Genomic DNA, 24,216 nt, shown 5'->3' on the forward strand with positions numbered 1-24,216 from the left:
TTCCCCAAGGGAAGGGAGAACAAACCTTGCTGAGTCCCTGTCTGTGAATTTCAGATGTGTTGATAGTCTCCTCCTAATCCTATCAGGGAAGGTGAAACTGATCTCACTCGATATAATTTAACTGCATTAGGAATAATTTCAAACCTAATCCAGGAAAAGATTGGTTTGTCAGATAGAATCTAAATTAAGAAGGGAGCCATTAAATTCCAATTGAAACCATTCAATTAATACTTATTACAGACGAAGGTAGAACCCATTATGGAAGAGCAGGGTGGCCTTCAGGTACTTAATTTTCTCGTGACAACTCTTTCTGAATCTCCAGCACAAATGAAGATTTAAAAAAACCTAAGAGGACAGAAAAGAGAATATAATAACATCTGCCTCTAGGTAGTGGGTCTTAGTTTCCTCATCTGTGAAATGAAGGGTTCTTTGAAATGTGCTTTTCCAGTTCTGCACAGTTTACAGTATTGTGAACATTATCTCTTTATCTCTTCACTACCGGTTAGAGTTTCCTTTCTGAGCATCCAGATATTTTTCTTGGGATCTTTTGTTTTTCAAAGCATTCAGACACCAATGATATCACATGTGGAAACTATCTTCCTTCGGATATGAAGACACTGTTTAGAATTTAGCTCAAATAAGTATATTTTTATTCCAGTGGTGTTTATATTTACTTTGAGCTTCTAGATTCTGTGTGCACTTCTTAAGGCAGTAAACATGATATTTCTCGTGTTGTGGTTATTTGCGTACTTACCTTCTCCTTCCAAGATTAAAAATTATTTGAAGACAGGAGTTACATCTTATTTGTTATTACATTCTTTAGAGAGTCATCCTATCGCATCATTGTATGCATGGAAACCACATTGTATTTTGCTGAGCTGAATTTGGAATGTGAAAGTATAATGCCACAGAGACTTCAACAATAAAGAATAGAAAACACCTTAAAATGTATTTGAAGTCAGTCTAGTGTTCTTTAAAATAGCATAAATGTGAAGGGGTACCTGGATGACTCCGTCAGTTAAGCGTCCAACTTCGGTTCAGGTCATGATCTCACGGTTTGGTGAGTTCAAGCCCCACGTCAGGCTCTGTGCTGACAGCTCAGAGCCTGGAGCCTGCTTCACACCCTGTGTCTCCCTCTCTCCCGGCCCCTCCCCTGCTCACACTCTGTCTCTCTGTCTCTGTCTCTCTCTGTCTAAGAAGTAAACATTAAAAAAATTTTTAATTAAAAAATGAGGATGCTGGTAGTACCTATTCATAGACTTTTTTGAGAGTAAAATGATGTCATCCATGTACAATGCTTAGCGCGGGATTTATCAAATTGAAACCACTTGTACAAGTTCAGTGTTTTAATTGCTGTTATTGAAAACATCTATGATGTGTAAATCCTAAAGAGCATTGATTGGCTCTGTGGTTTTGCCTCCTCCATGATGGCCTGTGAGCTTCTCTTTAACATCTCAGATTCGAAGAGCAGGAGGTGATATATACACCTACTCTGAAAGTCACCTGTGCTCGGTGTTATTTCAATGGCAGTGAATCACCTTGAAAGGGACACATATTTTGGCACGGCCCGTGGCATGACATGGCACTGAAGAAATGTCTAATGAACAAAGCCTTCAGGAGGAAGGGGCTCGGGGAGAAGAGTGGGGTGGAGAGAGGCTGTCAGCAACTCACTCCCTACCTGGTGGTCGCACCAGTGCCGATACAGCAGAAGGTTTTAGAAGAATGTCACTGGCCTTTGCCTAATATCACATTATTCTTACATTAAGGGAATAATTGGCCTGCTGCATTGACAAGTGGCTCAGTTCCTTCTGCCTGATTTCTGAGGAAAAAAGCAAATGGCAATACTATTTATTATAAAGTTATATTTCTATTTCTTCTTCGGGTTTTTTTTAAATGTTTATTTTTGAGAGAAAGAGAGAGAGAGAGAGAGCACGCGTGCACAAGCAGGAGAGGGGCAGAGACAGAGGGAGATGCAGAATCCAAAGCAGGCTCCAGGCTCTGAGCTGTCAGCACAGAGCCTGGTGGAGGGCTCGAACTCACAAACCGCGAGATCATGACCTGAGCCAAAGTCAAAAGCTTAACCGACTGAGCCACCCAGGCACCCTGTTCAGTTTTGTTTTTAAAAGAAAAGAGGGGGGCGCCTGGGTGGCGCAGTCGGTTAAGCGTCCGACTTCAGCCAGGTCACGATCTCGCGGTCCGTGAGTTCGAGCCCCGCGTCAGGCTCTGGGCTGATGGCTCGGAGCCTGGAGCCTGTTTCCGATTCTGTGTCTCCCTCTCTCTCTGCCCCTCCCCCGTTCATGCTCTGTCTCTGTCCCAAATAAATAAATAAATAAATAAATAAATAAATAAATAGAAAAGAGGGAGTCCTCAGTGATGTCTCGATTCAGAATATTCAGAATAGTTTCTCTGGTTTTTCAAAATTTCAAAGTTTATATTCTGCCTGTCAGCTCTTACTTATAATATTTCACCAAGAAACAGTGACCTCCTTGAAACATCTTTTATTCTTTGATTTCTCTATTTCTACACAGAAAACTAGAATCTGTTCTATTCCTGTTTGTGACGTCACTGGATAAGAAAGCCAGATTTTTCAGATGCTACATACAAAGAAAAGAAAGGAAGGGGGAAAAAAGACACCTTTTCTTATGAAGTAAAATGAAGGTTCGAGAAAAATGCCTACAATGCATTAAAAGAAACGCATCCCAAGCAAACTAGTTTTAACTTTCCTTCCATGTACAGGGATTTAAAAAAAAAAAATTCCCTCCTTTTGATGATAAAGGGAAACTCCTGATTATCTCTAACCTTTGGAGATTTATCTTAAGATTTTCCTTCACTTTAACTTCAGGGCAAAAGATAAGAAGATTACCTTTAATGAAGCTTACTCAAGAATAGGTGACTGAAACTCAATTCGGTTTTTTAACATTCAGTGCGTTCTTAGAAACAGAGGAAGATACCCTCTCACTCGCCTGAAAGAAAGTCTTCTTCCAGCATCCTCCTTAGAAGGGAACTCCTTAGAACTTTGAAGAGAACTCCTTCCTTAGAATCAGGCTTTCCAGGGGCCACGGATGGTCGTGTTGAGGAATTCAGTAGACCCAGTGTGACCCATATACAGTCATCCCCGGCTCTTAGTGTTGCCCCCTACCCAGGGATACACCGTCCTCCTGGCTTCAGAGAGTCAGTGCCCCAGCCATCCTACATGTATGCATAGGAAGGAGCTACCACTGTGTGTTTACAGTAACTTGTTCTGCCACAAATGTTTGAATTATATGGCTTCCTATAAGTCTTTCTTCTAACATGTTTTGCAAGTCTCTTTCATTTCACCTCATTATTCCAGAATAGATCTTAAAACACCAGCCTAGATGCCTTACAAAGTGAGAATCAATCATTTCTTTATTAATACACGAGACCTGTTAGCTAGACGAAATGTCTTTAACATTTGGGGCGCATGGGGGTGGGTGAGAAAAAGAGCTCTTCTGCAGAAAAGTGAGACCTCCTCGGACACAGTGTTCTGACTTTGCTACAGGGACGGGAGTAATTTCACCCCGAATCTCTCCCAGCCCAGACTGCTCTCCGGATCATGCCTGTTTATCCAAGGGTTAGCCACACATCCCCACCTGCCACCCGCAATAGCGCTATCCAAAACTGTACTCTTGTCCTCCCAGAAAGCCTCCCTCCCCAGAGATGGTGCCCTCTGCCGCACCTCGTCCTAGACAGAAACCCAGCTGACTCCTCAACTTCCCCTTCTCCCTCGCCATCACAGTCAGTCTATGATGGACCCCACTGATCAGTCATTCTAAATCTCTTTTGAATCCATCCACCGTGGCTCCCTTAATTTTATCATCTCCCATGTGGATTATAGCCTCCTAATTTATTCCCTGCCTTTGGTTTTGCCACGCTCTCATCTATTCTCCACAGTCACCGGATGGATTGCTAAAAATGCAGATGTGTTCACATTACTCCCCTGCTTACCAGCTTTCCATGGTTCTCAGGTGCCATTAGACTCAAGTCCAGACGTAGCCCAGCACAATGTTGTCCTTAGCCTGTCTCCCCAGGCCACCACTCACCACTGTCTCCACCTGGAATTATTGAAGCAAATGTTTATTGAGCATTTTTTATCTTCCGAGCACCATACTAGATGCTATGGAGGTGGTAGTGGATAAGACCAACCGAGTCTGAGTCCTACTAGACGTTTTAACATAGGAAGTAAGAGAACCTCTGTATGTGCCACACATACAAGGTGGCCCTGGCTTTGTTGTTCAGAAGAACCATCCTCTGTCACCTCCATGCTTTTGCACAAGCTGTCCTCTCATCCTGGAACATCCTGTCCTCTCCACCCCGAACACCAAATATGCACCATCTTCCAGTATTTCTGGCACATGCCAACTATTTCTTTACTTCCTGGGTAAGATTCAGTGATATACTGGCAAATGCTTGCACAACCAGCTCTCAATGCAGTAACCATGCAGTTAACCATGGAAATGCAGTTATTAACTATGCAGTTAGTTACTAACCATGTAGTGCTTGCCAATTTCTGTTGTGTAAATATTCCCACCATGGTGATTTCATGCTACCAACGTGATGTCACTGAACACAGAGTAGCTCACCACAAGGTAACATTTCCCCCCTTTACTGATACAATTGGCATAAATAACCTCAAAGGCATAAGTAATAGTAAGTAATTAGGAAGTAATGAGTTTTGAGTATATATTACCTTTGTTTTCAATATAACGTACACAAATTTCTTTAAGTTTCTACAGTTTAGCTTTTAATAATCACTGTTTAATGACTGGCTTGCAGAATTCCTGAAAATTTAACGAGTGGTCTTGTGAGCCCATAAGAGCCAGTTCGAACACAGCACTGCTATTCTAGAAATCCTTCTCTGACCCTCCATTCTGGTTAGTTGCCCCTTGTGGGTGCCCCCATTGCATTTATCATGATGTAATTGTCCAGTTTCTTGTCGGAACCTTCATGAGAGCAGGGGCATGTCCGGGTGGCACCTATGTCTGGCCATAGTGACACTCAATGAATATTGTTTGTGTGATGGGTTGAATGGATGATACAGAGCCAGGCTGATGAAATCTACACATCTATGTAAATTCAGCAAAATGATCTTAAAACTCATAAACAAAGGGCATATAAAATAATCATTTAGCCAGGCCAAGAAGGTTAAGGTCTCTTCGTCTCCACTCTCAAAATACGCTTTGTTCAGTTCCTTGTATCATTTGGGAGAAAATGTTAAGGTGTTCTGCTCTTTAAGGAAGGCAAACGCTTCAAGGGAAAAAAATCATCTTCTCAAGCAAATGGAACGAATTTGCTTTTATTGAAGAAACAATTTTAAGATGTATGCAAAACATCTGACAGATATTCTGGAACCAAGCTGCATAAGCACTGGGAGTAAATTTTTAAAACCTTAAAACTGACATGGTAGCTGGCTTTTGAAAATTGAAGCCAGTGAAAAGCAGCCAAAGCTGAAACTGATGAGTTGACTTGATTCAATATAACCCGAAATTCTCTTCACGGAGTCCTGAGCCTGCCCAGGGACCCATGTGGAGTTTGCCAGACAACTTGGCCAAGGGATCATTGTAATCAGTCTTTAGGGGGAAAAAAGCATGAGTCAGGGAGCAAAGAAAAAGAGAGGAACAGAGAGGGGAAGGAAGAGAGAGAAGAGGGGTGGGTGAAAGAACACAAGAAAAGAGCAGATTGTTCTGAGACATTAGGATGAAAACATGTTTTCTTAAAAAATCAATCCATAAAGAGAGCTGGCAAACTAATAAAACAAAAGAAAAAGAAAAAGCCTTGATATTTAAAATGTTTGTGTAATGAGCACAGTAATTTTATATATCAAAAGAAAGAAGTCATTATTAAAAGTTTTCGGTTTATATTCAGGAAAAGTCTTCGTGGGATATTAGCAGAATGCAAAAAACATTGTGACATTAGGCTCTAGGGTGTCAGTTTAATCTTGTTTCATGGTGATGATATGGCTTTTCTGGCTATGACTCTTAATAAACTGGGGTTTAAGAAAACATTTCAACTTATTCACATCTACTTACTAATGATATGTGGACAACTTCTGCACGCCCATTTCTATCTCCAGATTACACTTCTTTGAAAAAGGACCCCAACTCTGTGCTGACCCTAGACAGTCAAGGACAGGGAGACCCTTCAATTGCAGCCACGGGCAAGTGGCGATGCTCAGAAAGGGATGCTTTGCAAACAGCCTGATTTGCCTTCCACTTTGCTACAAGCAACAGCCATTGCTTGAGACGTGAGCCCAGTTTCCTCTAGAACCTGTGTCTCTCAGCTCACCCGCCATTAATCAGAGAGCCAAGCCTGACTATTATATACACAAGGTCTTACTCTCTAATTGGCTTTCCAAGCACAGTGGGTAACTGTTATCAAGAGATCAAGGAACAGGGTTTTTTTTTGGTTTTATTTATCAGTTTAAACAAAGTTGTTGATTTGGTTTTGCTTTAAGTTGGCACGGTAAACGGAATAAGGGAAATATCAAATGAGTTTTTTACACAGACCCATGATTCATTGTTTTTCCTGAAGTCCAAAGAAAGAAATGTTAGGCTGATTCTGGAGAGATAATGATTCTTTGTGATAAAGTATATAAAATGCATAGCACAGGGTCTGGCCCATCATGGACATTCAGTAAGTGAAAGCTCTCTTTTCCTTTCCAGTCTTGTCTTACAGAAATCTGTCTGCTAATTGCCTTCCATAAATGTTTGCAAAAGGGTGAAATTATAACTAAAAATTTTATTTATCCATAAGCTTTCATTCCCAGGGGTTTTTTTGTTGTTGTTGTTGTTGTTTGTTTGTTTGTTTGTTTTTGGTTTTTTTGTTTTTGTTTTTTTAAGAAAAGCATGTACTGTGGGGCTCCTGGGTGGCTCATTCATTTAAGCATCTGACTCTTGGTTTCAGCTTAGGTCATGATCTCACAGTTCATGGATTCAAGCCCCACAATGGGCTCTTCTCTGACAGTCTGAGGCCTGTTTGGGATTCTCTCTCTCCCTGTCTCTCTGCCCTTCCCCTGCTCATGCTCTCTCTTTCTCAAAATAAATAAACTAAAAAAAAAAACAAAAAAACAAAACATACTGTGTGCTAGGAACTCTTGCAGATTCTGGGATTCAGCAATGAACAAAATATTTAAGATCCAATTCTTCATGAAAGATTACCCATGCATCACTCTGCATAATCCATAGATTTGATTTGTTATCCATTATTGTGCTATTTAATTGCTAAAATATTACTTCAATAATATACCTTTATATGCCTCATATTTTTAGTGTCTTTTCAAAGCATCATATCATTCTGTCTTCCCAGCAGCCATGAGAATGGGGGAGAATGTTACTCCAAGGTCATATAGGTTTAAGGAGAAAGTCTAGACTCTCGTTCATGGCCTTTCTCTTAGGCCACAGCTGTCTCTCATGAAAACAATGACCACACTTGGACAAAACATATGTAAAGCCCATGCAGATATGATAACTTCTGTTTCCTTGGGAACAACTGGGATAGATTTGAATTCCCCAAGTGGTCATCTAACAAACAGTTCACTCATCAACACTGTAATTTAAATTAGAATCTCATAAGTAAATAAAACATTACTTACTCTCAAAATACCAAGTCCAAATAAATCTAGGTAGCATTAACTGCCACCCATATTAATATGAAAGATTAGAGTTCTGTTTGCAAATTTTCAGAACGATATATGGGAATAGCAACATCCCACCACAATAAGAACCCACTGAGCAGAAACTGAGAAGATAGAATTTTTTTAAAAACATAGGAGCCGAGACAGGATTGATCAGCAGCCACTGCTTATCAGGTCACCAGTAATGACTTTTGTGAATGTATAATCAACCTGCAGAAGACAAAGAGATATAGGTATAAAGCTACGGGTGCTTCTGGAAAAGTGCATACCATGTTGTTTTATTTTAAGGGAAATATGTTAAGACGCTGAGATGTCCTTAAGGGAAAACGGCTTATATTTTAAAACCTAAGACACGGCATTCAAACCTGTTATCACCACACCTTCCTCTCTTTCTCACCTCTCGGAAACAATAAAATGTCTCTTCTTTCAGAACTTTGTAGCTTTAACGTCAGCGTCTTTAATCTCAGAATGCCAGCATACTTCTGAGACATTATTTTAGTAATCTTCTTAAAAGAGAGAATTCATAAGGCAGATATGTTCCCCAGACCCACAGGTTTTTCAAGCCTGCTAAGCACGAAGGAAAATTCTGTTGTACATTTGTGGTACCTGTCTACACTGGGACTGCCAGCTACTTTTCCAAATTCCAGCGGTCCCCCCTTATCCATGGTTTTGCTTTCCATGGTTTCAGTTTTTCAGTTACCTGCACTCAAATGTGATCCCAAAGCAGATGACCTTCCTTCTGACCTACCTTCCTCTGTCAGAAGGCCACCACCAGTCTAACACCATATCACAGCGTCTGCGTCACTCATCCCACTTCATCTCTTGTAGGCATTTTATCCTCTCACCTCATCACAGGAAGAAGAGTGATACAGTAACAGTAAGATATTTTAAAAGGGGGGTTCCATGTTCACATAACTTTTATGATGGTCTTTTGTTATAATTGTTCAATTTTATCGTCTCTTATTGTTGTTTATCTCTTACTGTGCCTAATTTATAAATTAAACTTTATCATAAGTACATGTTACATATAGGGAAAAAAATGTATATATAAGATTTGATTCTATTTATGGTTTCAAGCATTCACTAGAGGTCTTGGAACATATCCCCCATGGACTGTATCTAATTATCTGTTACAGCATCCCTTGGAGGAAGACAGGCAGATGATACTGATTCTGTTTCTTCAAGGATTAAAGCTTATGATTTGTTCCACAATCAAATGTGGCTCACCTACAACTGTGCTCTCTAGAAACTTCTCTTCTGTTGTAAAGAAAAAACTGTTAGTGACTTAAAACAGTATTTCTTCCCTTGAATTAAAGGTAGTGGGGGGGGGGAGGCACCTGGGTGGCTCAGTCAGTTAAGCATCTAACTCTTGATTTTGGCTCAGGTCACGATCTCACGGATTGTGAGATCAAACTCTGCACTCTTAGCTCAGAGCCTGCTTGGGATTCTCTTCCCTCCTTCTCTGCACCTCCCCCATGTTCTCTCTTTCTCTCAAAATAAATAAATAAACTGTGAAAAGAAAAAAAGGCAGCAAGGGGTGCAGGCATTGTTGGCAGGAATGTAAATTGGTGAAGCCTCTATAGACAATACCGAAGTTTCTTAAAAAATTAAAAGTAGAACTACCATGCAGTCCAAGAATGTCACTTCTGGACATTTATACAAAGAAAATAAAGACACCAATTTGAAAAAATATACATACCCTTATGTTCATCGCAGCACAATAGCTGAGATATGGAAGCAACCCAACTGTTCCTCAAGAATAGATATGAATAGATAAAGAAGTTGAGTAATGGAATATTACTCAGCCATTAAAAAGAATGAGATCTTGCATTGGCCACAACATGGATGGCCCCAGAGGGATTATGCTAAGTGAAATAAGTCAGACAGAGAAAGACAAATACAACCATATTATTTCACTTATACCTGCAATCTAAAAAACCAAAGAAGACAAAACAGAGGCCGATAGAAAGAAAAAATACAGTTGCTAGAAGGGAGGAGAGTGTAATAGGGGAAGAGGCCTGAGATGTGCAGACTACCAGTTATAAAATAAATAAGTCACAGGGTTGTAAAAGACAGCACAGGGAATATAGTCAATAATATTGTAATAATTTTCTATAGTGACAGATGGTAACTAGAACTATTGAGGTGATCATTTTGTAATGTATAAAAATATCGATTCACTATGTTATATACCTGAAAGGAATATAACATTGTATGCAAATAAAATTCAACTTTAAAAACTTGTTTTATCTAAAAGGAAAAAGAAAAAAGAAAAAAACGTAGTGGAGGTGGAATGGCTTCACAAACACCTCTAGATAGATGCATCTAATCTAAGTGTTACATCTGAATCACTTCTCTGGGTTGGTTAGAACACCCTTCACGGCGTATCTTGGGGTGTGTTCCCTGGGACACCCATCTTGTGAGAATCTCCTGCGCCCTCTGAGGAGCCAGAGGCCAAATAATTTGGGGAACACTGCAAGTGACCTCCTCTCTTTTGACGAGTCAGAACACGCATTCACATGACAAAGTTCTACTATGTACCTAAGTACCTAATTTAACTTTGACACATGGAATTTACTGCATATGTAACAACTGTTAACAACCCTTGGAAGTGATGTTTTGTGGAAAACATTTAAGAAACATCAGCCCAGACATTTTATTCCCCTCAAATCTACTGACTCAAAAAACAAAACTTCTAGAAAGAAACCGATTGTAGAATAACATAATTAGCTAATTAATTGTCAAGCACTAACTTTTCCAAACACGGTCTTCTAGTTTCCTGCCTTCTGTATCGCATTTTATCATCGCGGCCTATCTGTATGGTGAATAATAGTATTATTCCTGTCTGACAGAGTAGGAGACTCAAGTTCAGGGAGGACCCTGAATGTTGGCATGGCACTGGGCTGTCCTCAGCCCTACCTGCCACCTGGCTACATGCTTGCCCTCGGTGAGTGCAACAAGGTTTTAAATTTCGCCTTAGGCTGATGATCCAAATCTACACCTCTGCCCTGACCACTCCTCTGAATCGAATTCTCATGCAACCTAACCTCATTTAGCCTCTCACTTAACTGACTCACATTATTCTCCTCTTTCTTCCCTTATTCCAAATATAATATACTGGGGTACTCAGACCACCATGTAAAAGGCTTATTGGTCCTTTATAATGACGTAGCCTTGGGGCCTCGTGAGCCACACAGCTTTGTCTAACTAGACCGCTGCTATCGCAAGCTCAGAAAATTGTCTGAGACGGTGCAAATGTCCCGCACAAGACCTCCTTTTGTCAACCATCCCACGAACCCCATGTTTGAGAAACATGTTGTCTCACTAACAGGTTGCATGGATCAGAAACAGAATCACTGATTTTCACCTTATTGCTCATCTCAGTAACATGACGGATATATGTTGTTTAAGATATAGTCGCTGCATTGAGAATCAGGCAGGGGATTTTAATCAATCCCGAGCAATGACAGGGTGAATGGGTGCTCTGGTCTCCTTTGCAACTGTTCCTTTCCGGTTTCTTGAAATTCCGAAAACCGGCCCTTGACCCCTGGGCATGGCCCCTCTACCTGGAAGGGTCTCTTTATGGCATTTCCTTTTTTCCTAAGGGTAAAATAGAATCTGTGTTGAAGGACCTTCAAGATTCATATCGTGACATATTGCAATGGATTTTTCTGTAGGACTCCAGCTGATGACGGGGTGAGATGTGGCTTCTGTCATAATTACAAGTCAGTGTTTTCTTCAGTTTGGGTCATAGTCTCAGCAATTTCTGCACTGAAGCCACCTTAAAAATATAAATAGCAAAAAGCTACTGGGCTATGTTGACTTACTCATGTTCTGTGATTATAATTAACACTCTCAAAAAAAAAAATCAAACAAGTGGTAAGGTTTTCTGTTATGATGAAATATCTCCCCTGGGGCCCTAATATACTGTCAGGGCATTTCTTGCTCCTTTGATTTAATTTAAACCAGTGAGACAGATTTTTCCCAAAGGGCAAATTAAGAAGGTCTGTTAACTCTTTCAGTGCCCTGCTTCAAGAAATTCCAGCAAGGCCATTAGCGTTGTTTTGCCCTAGGCTTTACACTTTCTAAAAGTCAGCTGTCATATTCAAAGGGATCCAGAATAGCACACTCAACAAAACCCTGGAGCTTTGGAAATGTTAATACCCTCCATCAGCAATGACCTTGCCACTGGGAAGTGATTGAGGCACTAGGGAGAAAAGGGCCCACTATCTTTATCACATGAGTTTACACCATCAACTTCAGAAATTGTGTGAGAGAAGAATAATCAAGTGTGTTAAGACCAATCTCGAAGAATGGCAAGACAAAGTGCGTCCACTCTGCAAAATGCTGAGCCGAAGGAGAACTTTTGAATACAACAGAAGAGAAATTAGCTGTAGTGGTGGAACTGAATGAATTGTGTCTGGAGATGGGATTTGTCATTGGGAGTGGCACTGGAGAGCTGCGTGCTTCAGTAGAAGCCCGTAGTATGCTTGATGAAAAATGCTTATTTTAGAGTTAACGCAGAATCAAGTAACAAAACCGAAAGGAATACATTCTAAACATACACAGGCAGGTTAAGAATTAGCTGACGTAGAGATAGTCCCAGAAAGCTGGCCCAAATAAGTATCTAGAAGTAGAATCACCTCCTGTGTAAAAATGGTAGAAAAGTGAAGGTAAACTTCATCAGAACTTCCTGAAAATGTTGCTATAGTTTCTGTAATTCTAGTAAAGGGATCATCTGATAACCAGCAGATAGTACCAAGCTTCTAAAAACAGCCAAAAAGAAGCGTCCTCACCCCACTGTGAGTGAAATCACTGTGGGAAAGAGCCGGCTGCTCGGTCCCTAAGATCATTACAATGAAATGTTTGATTTCCCACAGCAAACCTAATTGTGACATGAACAGCTGTCAACAACAAAATTAGAGAGAACTATCATTACAGGGATTTCACCACATGGGCTTGTCCTATTTCCACACCATTGCTCCAGAGAGAGTTTTCAAAGAACTCTTCCAGTAGAGGTTTTCATTATTCAGAGGGGAGTCACTCAACGTTACTTGGCCTTATATGCTCTACAGGAAATACACTTGTCACCATAACAGGAATCCCAAACGGATATTTACTGAATGCCAAATGCAAGTACGTGAAAATGTCTCGGACGCAATTCATTCAATCCTGAAACCATCCTGTGACGTAACGATTATAATTCCTTTTTTTTAAATACGGTCAGTGGTTGTTATTTGTGGTATTTATGTTTCAGAAAGTTGCTACAAATGTTGAATTAGCAAATACTGAACTGATGGAGACACAGGGCTAAGCACCTGCAGGCTTTTAGTCACCTTTTGGTCAACCAACCAATACATAACCTTATTTAAGTTTATATTTATTTATACTATAACTCCTGCCTGAACAAAGTTTATCTAATACACATACTTTCTCCATATGGCACGTCACAGCCCCTTGTGCTCAGGAACACTAAACCCTAAGCTTGGGGGCATTTTAAACAGGGAAGTTGCCAAGTAAAAGCACAAAAATGTGAAAAACGTGGCACTAAATAGGCCACAGAAATGACACTTGTTTTCAGCATGAGAGCTCAGCCGAGAAGGCAGAGTGTCACCTTCTTCGGCCTCATCTGGGTACATGCATATAGGGCCACTCCGCCCATGTCTGCAGAAGCACATGACTATTGATTTTGGACTTACACAGTAATTTTGCGAGTAGGCAAATTCACAAATAGAAAATCGGTAAATAATGAGGATTGACTGTGTATATTGAAAATAAGAGTCAGGCCACCCCATATCTGTCTAGTCAATTCTTTCTGTTGTATTAGTGGTTGTAGTTGTTTAAGTTTAGAGATACATTGCATGCTTCTACACCAAGATCTTAGAAAGAATCTCATTGTGTAACTTTCTTGACCTTTCCAATGGTTCTTCCAGGTCTTTCAGGGATGTGGCCAACCCAAACCTGCTCCAGCCCTCAGATCTGCTCGCTCGGCTCCTGAAAATTTTAATACAAGGTTCAGACCTTACAATCCCGAGGAGAGGCCAACGACTGCTGCAGGCACAAGCTTGGACCGGCTGGTGAGTTCTCTGGGATTGATGGCCATGGTGGGCACTTCTGTTACCAGGGTTATTCTTCAGAAGACGTGATGGGACTCTGAAAAAGTTGGTTGTAAAAATCACCTCATTCTTGTATCTGCTCCTGGTCTTAATTAGAATATTGAAAAATAATGAGATCTTCCCTTTAGGTCATGAATTAGATTATTTAAGGCATCTTATCACTATTAATCCACTCATGCAGTGGCCAAATTTTCAACTTCATATTTCTTCTGCAATATTAATCTGAAGACTAAGTTACTATATCTTCCAGAGATATAATTACAATAGCGCATTTCTTATTCCTCTGCTTCTGTTATTTATTCAGTTATGAAACAGTGTGATTTTACTATGCATTCTCGTGTATAAAGTTTTCTGTTTGAAAGACCTTGCCAAGAGACCCCGAGTCAATGTTACTACCATTTTCTCTTTATTGTGTGTCTTTAAAAAGTTGGAATCCTTAGAAATAGTCACTCTTTGATCCACTTAAATGTGTGTCAGGGGACCGAAAGATATCTACCAGCAAAGCAATTTACTTGGAGAATACAACCATGAGCATAGTAAACACAATTTTTAATGTGTTTTAAAAATCAAGTTTTGTTGTAAAAAATTAAAAGCTCATAATTTCAAAGAAATCCGCCCAATTATTTTCAATGTAATTTATAGCACCATGAACAATTTATATACCTGTAATTTTTAGTGTTGTTAATGTTATTTTGCCAATTATCTTGATGTAAAACTAACAGATAAAAACCCTAAGGTCATAAAATACTTGAACCACATCTGATTATGTCATATAAACTCAGATCTCAAGGGATTTCTGGTTATGAAAATACTTTTATTAGTCACTGTTAGAAATTACTTTATCATTTTAGTTAATATCCTTCTACAGTGTAGAACTCCTAAGATTAAATTGGTTGAGTTTGGCCTCCAAGTAAATGCATCTCAGCATCTCTGTCTATAAAAATCATATGTACTTACAACATAAAGCCCTAGTCACAAAGCGCCAAAGTGACGGGGCAAGTGAAGTGAGTAGCCACTGAATTACGTTATAAATTTATTACTGTTTGTTAGCAAATAAAACCCCTCTTAAAATTACTCACCTTTCTTCTTTTAAACAACCAGTTAGATTCCCCTGAACAACTAGCCAATTGTTTTAAAGACATGATGGTTACCGTTAGATTCCATTTTCGAGTTTTCACGTTACAAACTTCCGTATGTTAGGATCCTTTTAACCAAAGCACAAATGGTGAGTACGGATTTGAATTCTCTTTCTTTTTTTTTTTCTTTTTTTTTTTTCCCATTTTAGTTGGCTCTGACTTAGTTATTGGAGTAATTCAAGCTTTTTGGAATTTTCACAAACTCTCATTTAAGAACTGGGGCGCAGGGCAAGATGAGTAAGTTCTAGCGATCTACTGCACAACATCGCACCCACAGATAACAATTCTGTGTTGTGCACTTAAAAATCTGTTAAGAGGGTACCTCTCACGTTAAGTGTTCTTAGCACAATAAGGTAAAATTTAAATACAATTTGGGAACATTATGCACTTAGTTAAATTTGCATTGAATTTGATCCATACAATGATATCTATGACTACTAAGTAACGTTTTTCCGTTGAAACAGAAGCACAGTTTTCTCTCCTCTCCAGGAGAAATAAACACACACAAAACAAACACACACTCAGAAGTAGAGCAAGAAAAACATTTTTCTCGAGACAGCAGTATGTGTGCAATGTAGTACAGCCTAAATAAAGCATCCGTGCCTTGCGACGTTCACATGATGTTTCACATCTGATAGAAAATAAAACTGGAATTTGAACCCTTTATAAAGGAAATTGATGATCATCAAAATGCCCCAAATGTAAAGGTCTTAAAGAGTATTGGCAAATAGCAAGCTATTTCATGCACCTCCCAAAAATGTATTTCAATCAATTTTTTTCTGAAAAGAACTCATAATGGTTAATTGTATGAACATGAGTAAAAACCAAGGACCAGACAGACTGCATAAGGACCAAATTCAGTGCATAGGAATTCAAATCAATAAATCGGTTTTATTCTAAAATGTTCTCTGACAGCACATGCTTAGCTCCTCATAGGTGTGACTTTAGGCTCTGTAAGGGAGAATGGCAGGTTTATAAATGTTTTATTGAGTTAAATTCCCAAATTCTAAGAATTAACAATTTGTAATTCACAGCCAGCCATTAACCAACCTGGAGCTACATCCCAGTCCCTGAGGGCAAGGGGCTGTTTGCACATCAAAAGGAACTATACAGGGTTATTCTTGAGAAATACAAAGGAGGCCCAAAGCTAACATCAGAACTTTCCTTTGCAGCCCTTGGCGCCCCCAAGGCTTTCTTCCCTTTGAGGGTTCAGTGTATTTCTGAATAGTGGATAGGTAAACCGGTTACCTTAGACGGACTGGTTGTGTGACAACTTATATGTCAACAGTCAGACAAAATCTTCTCCAAGATACAAGCACTGGTGAACTCTCTTGATGGGTCTGCCATATATTATAGCCTATTTTGACTGTTTATAAACAAGTCTCATGTCATCTACTCCTGTTTTAATTTTCTCCTGAAAAGATGTTTTCTGAATATTTATAAGAAGCATGTGTCCCAGAAAAGAAGGATAATTGGAAAAGACTTCCCTTAATTTCTCTAAGTGTTTCAGCAAAGAAATGCTTCAAGGACAGCATCAAAAGAATATTCCAGTCACCCCACTGCTTTTGCCAGAGTGAAAATAACTGTAAAGCTCTTGGAGATTTGCTTCTTACTAGCACTTAAAATGAGTACCTCTGTTAATTAACTTTGGGATCTTTTGGTAAATGTTCTTATATCAGTTATGATAAAGCAATTTTTTTATGTGAACTGGCAATTATGGGGTTTATTTTAGAAATAAAGCTCCTAACCCCAACCTGGGCAAGCTGTTGCTAGAATTTATATAAAATAATTAAAATAAAACTCTCTCTCAAAAATCCATCAGTTCCATCATTTAACCTCCATTAGATCTGCAAGGAACTTGTAAACTCTTTTATATCACTAGGACACATTTTCCTTTGTTCCTCTAAAGTTCTTTGGGCATAAAAGTCAGTCTAGGTAGTCAGTGACTTTCAGACATACTACCCTCAAGTTATTTTTATTATCCAATAAGGAATGAATGCATTTGTATAAATTCAGCTGCTGATGGAAAACTGACTCATCAAAGACAATCACAGTCCTTCCTGCCAACAGCCAGGATTTGGTGAAGATACAAATTCCATCAGCTAACTTGGTTAAGAGATTGGTCGCACGGTCACATGTGTTTCCTGTTACCAATCCCCACCCTAGTGTCTCTCTATCCTGACCTCCTGTTACTGATTTTCAATTAAGTAGGCCAGAGGTGGTTATTTGCAAAAGATTGGTTTTCTTCCTTTTTTTCTTAAATTTACACTTCATGAATTCTCTGACATAATTTGACATGAAACTATGAATGTTTTGAAAGAAACTTCCACTGGAATGTCACTGGGGGTACAGATTATAAAAATGCATCAACCAAAAGCGGTCAATTTTGTAGATCTGAGAATACAGAGATACTTCAGAGTATCGTCTGTGGAAGACAATTAATTGTGTAGTGCAGAAAATCGAGCACAACGTGCTCTGTAGCTCCTGGACACGCAGGGCAGGGAGTGTCTGTCATGCACTCCAGCTAATTCATCAGAGCAAAATATACTTTAAATCGTGTGTCTTAGAGGAATATATTTTATAAAAGTAGATTTAAAAGGAAAAAAAAAACAGACGTGGAAGTTAATTCATCAAGTTGGCGATGGTTTAGAAAAATGAACCTCCAGTAAGTATTCAACATCGCACTGTGCGTACAGGCCTCTCAGATATTCTTCTGGTCATTCTGTGGGAGTTTGGGGGAGGGGGGCGGGGTGGTAGAATACCAGCCTACAAAGTGAAACGTTGTACCTATGCTGTGCTATTATGTATAGAATAATCTCTCTTTCTTTTTCCTTTAAATTTGTTTTCCTCTTGCTTCCCAGAGGATTGTGTGGAGGACAATGCAACATAGTGTAAGCTTTGGTCTTCTTTTTTCTTACACTCATCCTCATTTGTCTTTGTATGGTCATTCCAGAGAGCTCTTGAGAAATTCCTCCTCCTCTTCCCCTTTCCAAATTGTCTGGAGTGTGTTGAACCCTGCGCATGACCCGCAGGTTTAGCCGCTTTCCTCTCTGCCTGGTATTTATGGTGAATAACCATTTTGGTATTCTCTCCCAATGGCAAGGTTTTCAATCTTAGCTTTGTGTTCGACTAACTCGTTTGGTGGCTGATTTAAATTCTATCCCAATGTTCAGACTATGTGTAGTCTGCCTGAAAAACTAGCTCTTCCCTGATAGAATATATTGGCTTTTTTCTTCTTGTGCTGAGCGAATAATTACCTCGCTGATAATAACAACAAACCAACATCAGCTCTCATGCATAAGGAGCTAATTTTTCCATCGGCGAACACAGAGAACTTAGGGGGTTAAGAAATAGTTTGTGGTGTAGGTTGTTTACCCTTTTTTTTTTTTCCTTCCTTCTTGAAGTTACTGATGTCTCTTAGAGCATCGGAACGCTGGATATTTTTTACTACAAAGTGGTTTTTGTTGGGGCTGAGGACAGCACACCCAGGTTATCTTAGCTGACTTTCTATATTAACCATAATAATCAGATAGTTAAGTTCTCTAATCTGGTTTTCATACTAGCATCCCATACTGATAATACCTTTTAATAAAGTGCTGAACCCTGTGTAGCATTGTGGACCCAGGAGTGAAAAGGACTGTCCCCTGATGGGCACATGTTTATCCATGCAGCACGCCTATGACATCATGGTGCTCCCTGCCTGCCTGGCCTTCAATTCAGGCCTGAATTGCTCTGTTAAAATTCATTTCTTTAAAAGGAAATTGTCCCCTGAGTAGTATTCCCATTTGTCATCACAAACTGAGCCCAGGGCAGTTGGAATGAGAAAAAGAAAGTTAGGAGGTAAATCTGGAATAGGACCACTCTGGAAGAGGAGACCTTAAAGAAGGAACAGCGAAGACAGATGGCTTAAGGCCTCCTGATGCTAAACGGAGAGTGAGGGGTGCCTGGGTGGCTCAGTCGGTTAAGCGTCCGACTTCAGCTCAGGTCACGATCTCGCGGTCCGTGAGTTCGAGCCCCGTGTCGGGCTCTGGGCTGATGGCTCAGAGCCTGGAGCCTGCTTCCGATTCTGTGTCTCCCTCTCTCTCTGCCCCTCCCCCATTCATGCTCTGTCTCTCTCTGTCTCAAAAATAAATAAATGTTAAAAAAAAATTTTTTTTTAAATAAAAAATAAATAAATAAATGGAGAGTGAGGGGAGAAAACATCATGGGTAGGACAAGTCAGGGTTTTATTAGTTTGGCTCATGTGATAAAATTAGGGTAGCTCCAGCTCAGATGGTATGTGCCTGCCTTTCCCAGCACATTCTCCTGATGGCTCCAGGTTTTCCAACCCATCTGATCTCCTTTTCTGATGGTTAGCAGGGGCCTTGTGGCTTTCCCCCAAAGGGAATGACTTCCTCGAACAAATTGGAAGGAAGGTAGATCATACTATCCTCCTCCACCCCCACCCAGTCTGCAGGACTTCCCTGCTGACATCCCATAATCTCCTGTAACTGAGCCAAAAAAAAAAAAAAAAATCAGGTATCCATTATTGTATATGATTCTTTCAAAAATACAGTGCTACTTTTGAAATTCACCTGTTTGCTATTGGTGCTAAATATGAATTATTGACATTATTACATACAGATTTAAGAACTTATAAAATATCACAATATGTATGCACTTTATTTTGTTATTCTGAAACAAAATGGACAAAGCGACCCACTTCCTGGTATCATTCTGCCTGATGGTTAATACCAGTTTCAGAGTCAAATGCTGGTCATAAAAATGCTCTTCTACACCTCTTCGGGGCCATTTTGGTGTGATTTAGGATGCCTTGGTTGCAGGGATTCGGAGAAACCGTCTGTTGTTCATTTTAAATTGCCATGGCATTTCATTGTCACCTCAAAGGATTCTGCATCCGGCTAAATCCACTATTTTGCATTTCAAAAGGATGTCAGGCTGTATTTAAGAAACTACTTTATTATCTAGAGCTTCAGCCACTGTCTTTAGGTGAAACTGATATTTCCCACCTTCCACCCAGACACACACACACCCACACACACACACACACACACACACTCACACATCCCTACCTCAGTCTTTGCTTGGCCTGGGCAGGAAAAAGTAAAACCTCAGTAACAACAGTAAACCAGATTCTCCACTTTAATTAGTTTTCTAAAGATAAATGGGTCAAGGCCAGACTGGCTTTCAGCCTCTGTGGCCGCTGAATAAATTATGCCCCGTTCACCCCAGCCAACAAATGGCTGCCGCTCAATCCACTTCAGATTGTGAACTGCCCAGTCTTGCCTGAACCTGCTTTGTCTTGTTTACTGCAAAACCCCACTGAGACACCCCAGTTTCATTTTCAGTGAACCCTTGGTAATAATAGCAGCAAAATACAGTGAACTTTCAAAGCAGGGAGAAAATACAAAACAGTAAAACCAAGCCACCCAACTTATTCGGTCTTTTGGTTTCTGCCCTTCCCTGGGCAACATCAGCAGCGTGTGGTAGCTGGGAGAGCCGCCTGGCACAGGCTTCTTTCCACTTAGGCGGCTTGTGGTTGATGAGGCCCAAGTAGGGAACAGCGAAAGACAAACATGTAAAACGATGGGTTGTCTGCAGGATATTCTGCTTATTCCATGGGCTTGGAGTATGCACAAAATCGAATTCAGTGGTGTGCACCATTGGGACCCTGGATGGAATGCCATTGTCAGCTCAGTACACCTTGAGAAGCTATTCTTTCAGGAATGTGGAAGGACAGTGAACTGGGAAAGTGTAGGTGGACCTCTCTTTAAGCTCGGGCGAGGCTATGGTCAGTTGCGTTGGGTTGTATGCCTTGGGGAGAAAGAAAAGGAATCACCCCACTGGCTACGTTATTCCCTGGGAGAAACCGAAGCCCATTCCGTCCCCACTGCCTTACGACACATTCCGAGAATCATGACTCTCAATGAAATAAAGTCATGCTACACATTTTAAATGGGGTATTTTTTGCACCGTTCAGGTATAAGTGATCTGAAATCATGTTGGGGGAATTCTACCAACAAAACCACTTTCAACTCTAAGTTAAACTGTCCTTCGTCCTCAGAAACATTTAAGCTAGAGCTTTGCTGACCTCTGACTGTGTCCTAAAATGAAATGTTATACTTTCAGACAACAAGTATGGCTGTACAGATTTTCTGTCTATTTGATGGTATGTTGATATGCTTATTTTCCCCTGAGACATGAACATCTCTTTCAGCATTCCCAGACTTCAGCTAACCTCAAATTGATTCATTCTTTATGCATCAGTCAATCCACAATGTATGTACTGAGGTCTCCACTGCATGGCATTTAGTAACATTAACTCCCATATACAGTCTATATCACAGTGTATCGTTAGTGGTAGCATCATCAAAAAGGCAAGAGTTACTATGTGCAAAAAAGCACAGCTTATCAAACCTGTTAGACCCATTCTGTCTCCTCCAGGAAATAACATCAAGCACAGAGTCCATAAAATGTTAGTGTACAGGAAATAGGAGTTTGATTTTGTAATCTAAGATAGATTACACCAGTAAAGAATATGTGGAAGATGTATTAACAAATGAATTATCATTGACCCAGTATGCAAACTGAAAACATTGAAACATCAGTACCATCTTTGGAATAGGTGATCCCCTAGCCCATTCTCTCTTCTGCAGACAGAGCTTTATGCCCATATCTTGAACCCATGGTAAACGGAAACTTTGTTGTCGGTTATGACCCGGTCAGATGACAAAGTCCACCTACACACTCATTCAGAGTATTTGTCCTTCATCCAGCTATATAATAAGTGTTTTGGTGACTTGAATATCAAAGCCTGCATAGATAAGCCGTACTAAACTACTTAAACCATACCTTTTAAAATATGTGTTCATGAGAGGCATCAGTTGACATAGATCTTTTATTAACTTACTGAGCAGCTTAAAGAACCTTCTCTTTGTCATGGAAAATCTGCAGTGATTTTTTTCTCATCGCTGTCTGAGATATTCGCACCACAACTCCCAAATGTGATGTTCACGCTTATGAGAGATAGAGCTGAAGAAATGGGATATTTCATAAATACTAGTTTTGATGCATTTGCCGTATAATCAATCAGCTTTTAACTGACTCTGGGGCCTATGGAATACATTTTAAAGCACTGGGAATTTCCCTATTCCCATAACATACTTGGACACTCTTTACTGCTAGCGATAAACCTCAGGCATAAACATTGTGGAGAAAACCAGATGAAAAGAAACCTGTTTGAGTGAAAATTGACTTTGCTTCATAAATGTTAAAGGTAGAAAGATATCTGCAATACACAATAATTTTATTACTTAAGCTCATTCATGGTCATTATAGTCAAAGGCTCCGACTCCATGGGTATTTTCTAACACCTAAAAGATTGGCCAAGCTATTAAAAAAAAAAAAAAAAGTCTGGTTGACAGTAAATGAATGAACCTGCAGCTGCAGCAGCACCATTCTATTGCTGGTTAACAAATAATTCTTTGGAAGTTGGGTTTGTGTAATATGTTTGGGAGCTTTTCCAATACTTTATCGATCTGGATAAGCCAAGCTAGGCAATGCGGCATCTCCAAACAGATCCCAAAATGGCTCACAAAGAACACAGGTTATTTCTCAGTCATGCCAAGTATCCTCTGTGAGTTTTCTGTGGGTCAGCTGCACATGATCATCCCCTTCACTCCAGGACCCAGGGTCCCAGAGCAGCCATCATCCACAGCTTCCCCTGTTAGGTAGTGGGGGTAATAGAGACTGGGGCAAAGATAGTCATTGACGTCCCCTCCTGGCACAGCACACCGTTCACAGCTCATTGGCCAGAGGACGTCATATGGCCAAGTCTGCTGTCAAAAAGGCAGGGACATGTGTCCCTCTGTGTCTCACACAGTGAAAATGGACATGTGAGTAATGGACATTTCACACAGTGAAAATGGACATGTGAGTACACAAACGTGTATGACCAAGGCAAGTGTTTTAAATTGATAAAAACCTATCTCCTTCCTGTCTCCAACTCTAAGACAGACCGTACATGAAAAAGAAGAGGAAAATCCTTCATTCGTTCAACACATACCTGTTGAACCAATAGGAACGCCAATAGGAACCAAGTACGGGTGGCTAATCAAGGAGCTCACGGCTCCTTGGGGGGATGCCAGACAAAAGTAGCTATGATTCCACTCAGACCGTATACTGGTGAAGATTGTGCTTAAATGTTTTTAGAGTTCTAAGAGAACTCTAAGTTTTTGTTACAAAGAGAGTGTCTGTATTGTCCCAGAAAACCAGTATCGCTTCGGAAGTCAGCTTGATTTTTAGCGTCGGATGGCTGTTTTGCCTAACTGAACTTTGAATTCAGTCCTAATTTAATCAGGGCAAAGGAGTCCCACTCCAAATCTTAGGACAGTATCTGAAAGGAGGAGGTAGAAGCTTTTGCCAGCAAGTAGTAGAAAATGGCAATAGAAAAGCAGAATGAGCAAAGACTTTTTTATTACCGGCATTTAATTGTCTTTCAGATCTAGACTATGTATATTTTAAGTGAGGCTTCGATATTACATTTTGCGAATACTGCTCTTGTCTGACTTGATGTCATGTTTGCTTAGGCAAAGCAATTTTTCTGCTCTTCTCCTTTCTAGGTCAGCCTAGTTGGAGCAAATCAAATTGTTCTGCCTCTCTCTTTCTTTCATACATCATCATTTAAGATCACCAAGAATTTGAGTTCTGGAACCTACCCTTGTCTCCTTTTACAATATCTGTTTATTTCTGAACAGCATTCATGAAGGAGAACACTTTTCACAGGTTAATCAGAGAAATTGTGCGGGCCGACAGCAACAGCGAACTTATTGATCGCAGTGGAAGTCTCCAGAATGTGTGTTCCATTGGCTTCTGTGTGGAATTACTTGCAAAATCGTGGGGCTCTGATTCGGCTGGAAGAAAAATTACAATATAAATTCACAAATTATTTGTGTGTAATGAGGCAGGAAAACAATGAGTTTGTAAGTTTTATTTTAAGGGATTTTGATGTAAGGAAACTCCCCCACAGCAGCTTGAATTCATTTCAGTGAAGGACACTCATCCTGCACTTGAAAAAGCCTAGCATTTCCTTGGCCCGCTCTTCACAGCTTCTTGAGTGCCAGAGACAAGAGGTAACATGAAACAGCTAGACTAGGTCTGGGAAGAAAACACAAAGGCGGCAAACTGCTTTAATTGATCTCCTCACATAAAGTCCAAAAACCCAGAGGCTATCTTGAGTGCAAGACATGTCCTCCCGAAGATATTTCCAGTTACTCAGGAAAATCAAATCTTCTTTATACAACAGTCTTCAAGG

At 40.1% G+C, this 24,216-nt stretch overlaps 1 protein-coding gene across 1 annotated transcript in view; it reads left to right on the forward strand.

The window, feature by feature from the left end:
* Positions 1-24,216, forward strand: part of GPC6 (glypican 6) — a 356,437-nt gene that overhangs the window by 251,833 nt on the left and 80,388 nt on the right. Inside the window, exon 3 of the mRNA XM_049647475.1 lies at positions 13,585-13,728. Within this exon, the coding sequence (XP_049503432.1) occupies positions 13,585-13,728 (144 nt within the window). The remainder of the gene's footprint in view (positions 1-13,584; positions 13,729-24,216) is intronic.

The sequence above is a fragment of the Panthera uncia genome (assembly GCF_023721935.1).
Source record: "Panthera uncia isolate 11264 chromosome A1 unlocalized genomic scaffold, Puncia_PCG_1.0 HiC_scaffold_16, whole genome shotgun sequence".
Classification (NCBI taxonomy): domain Eukaryota; kingdom Metazoa; phylum Chordata; class Mammalia; order Carnivora; family Felidae; genus Panthera; species Panthera uncia.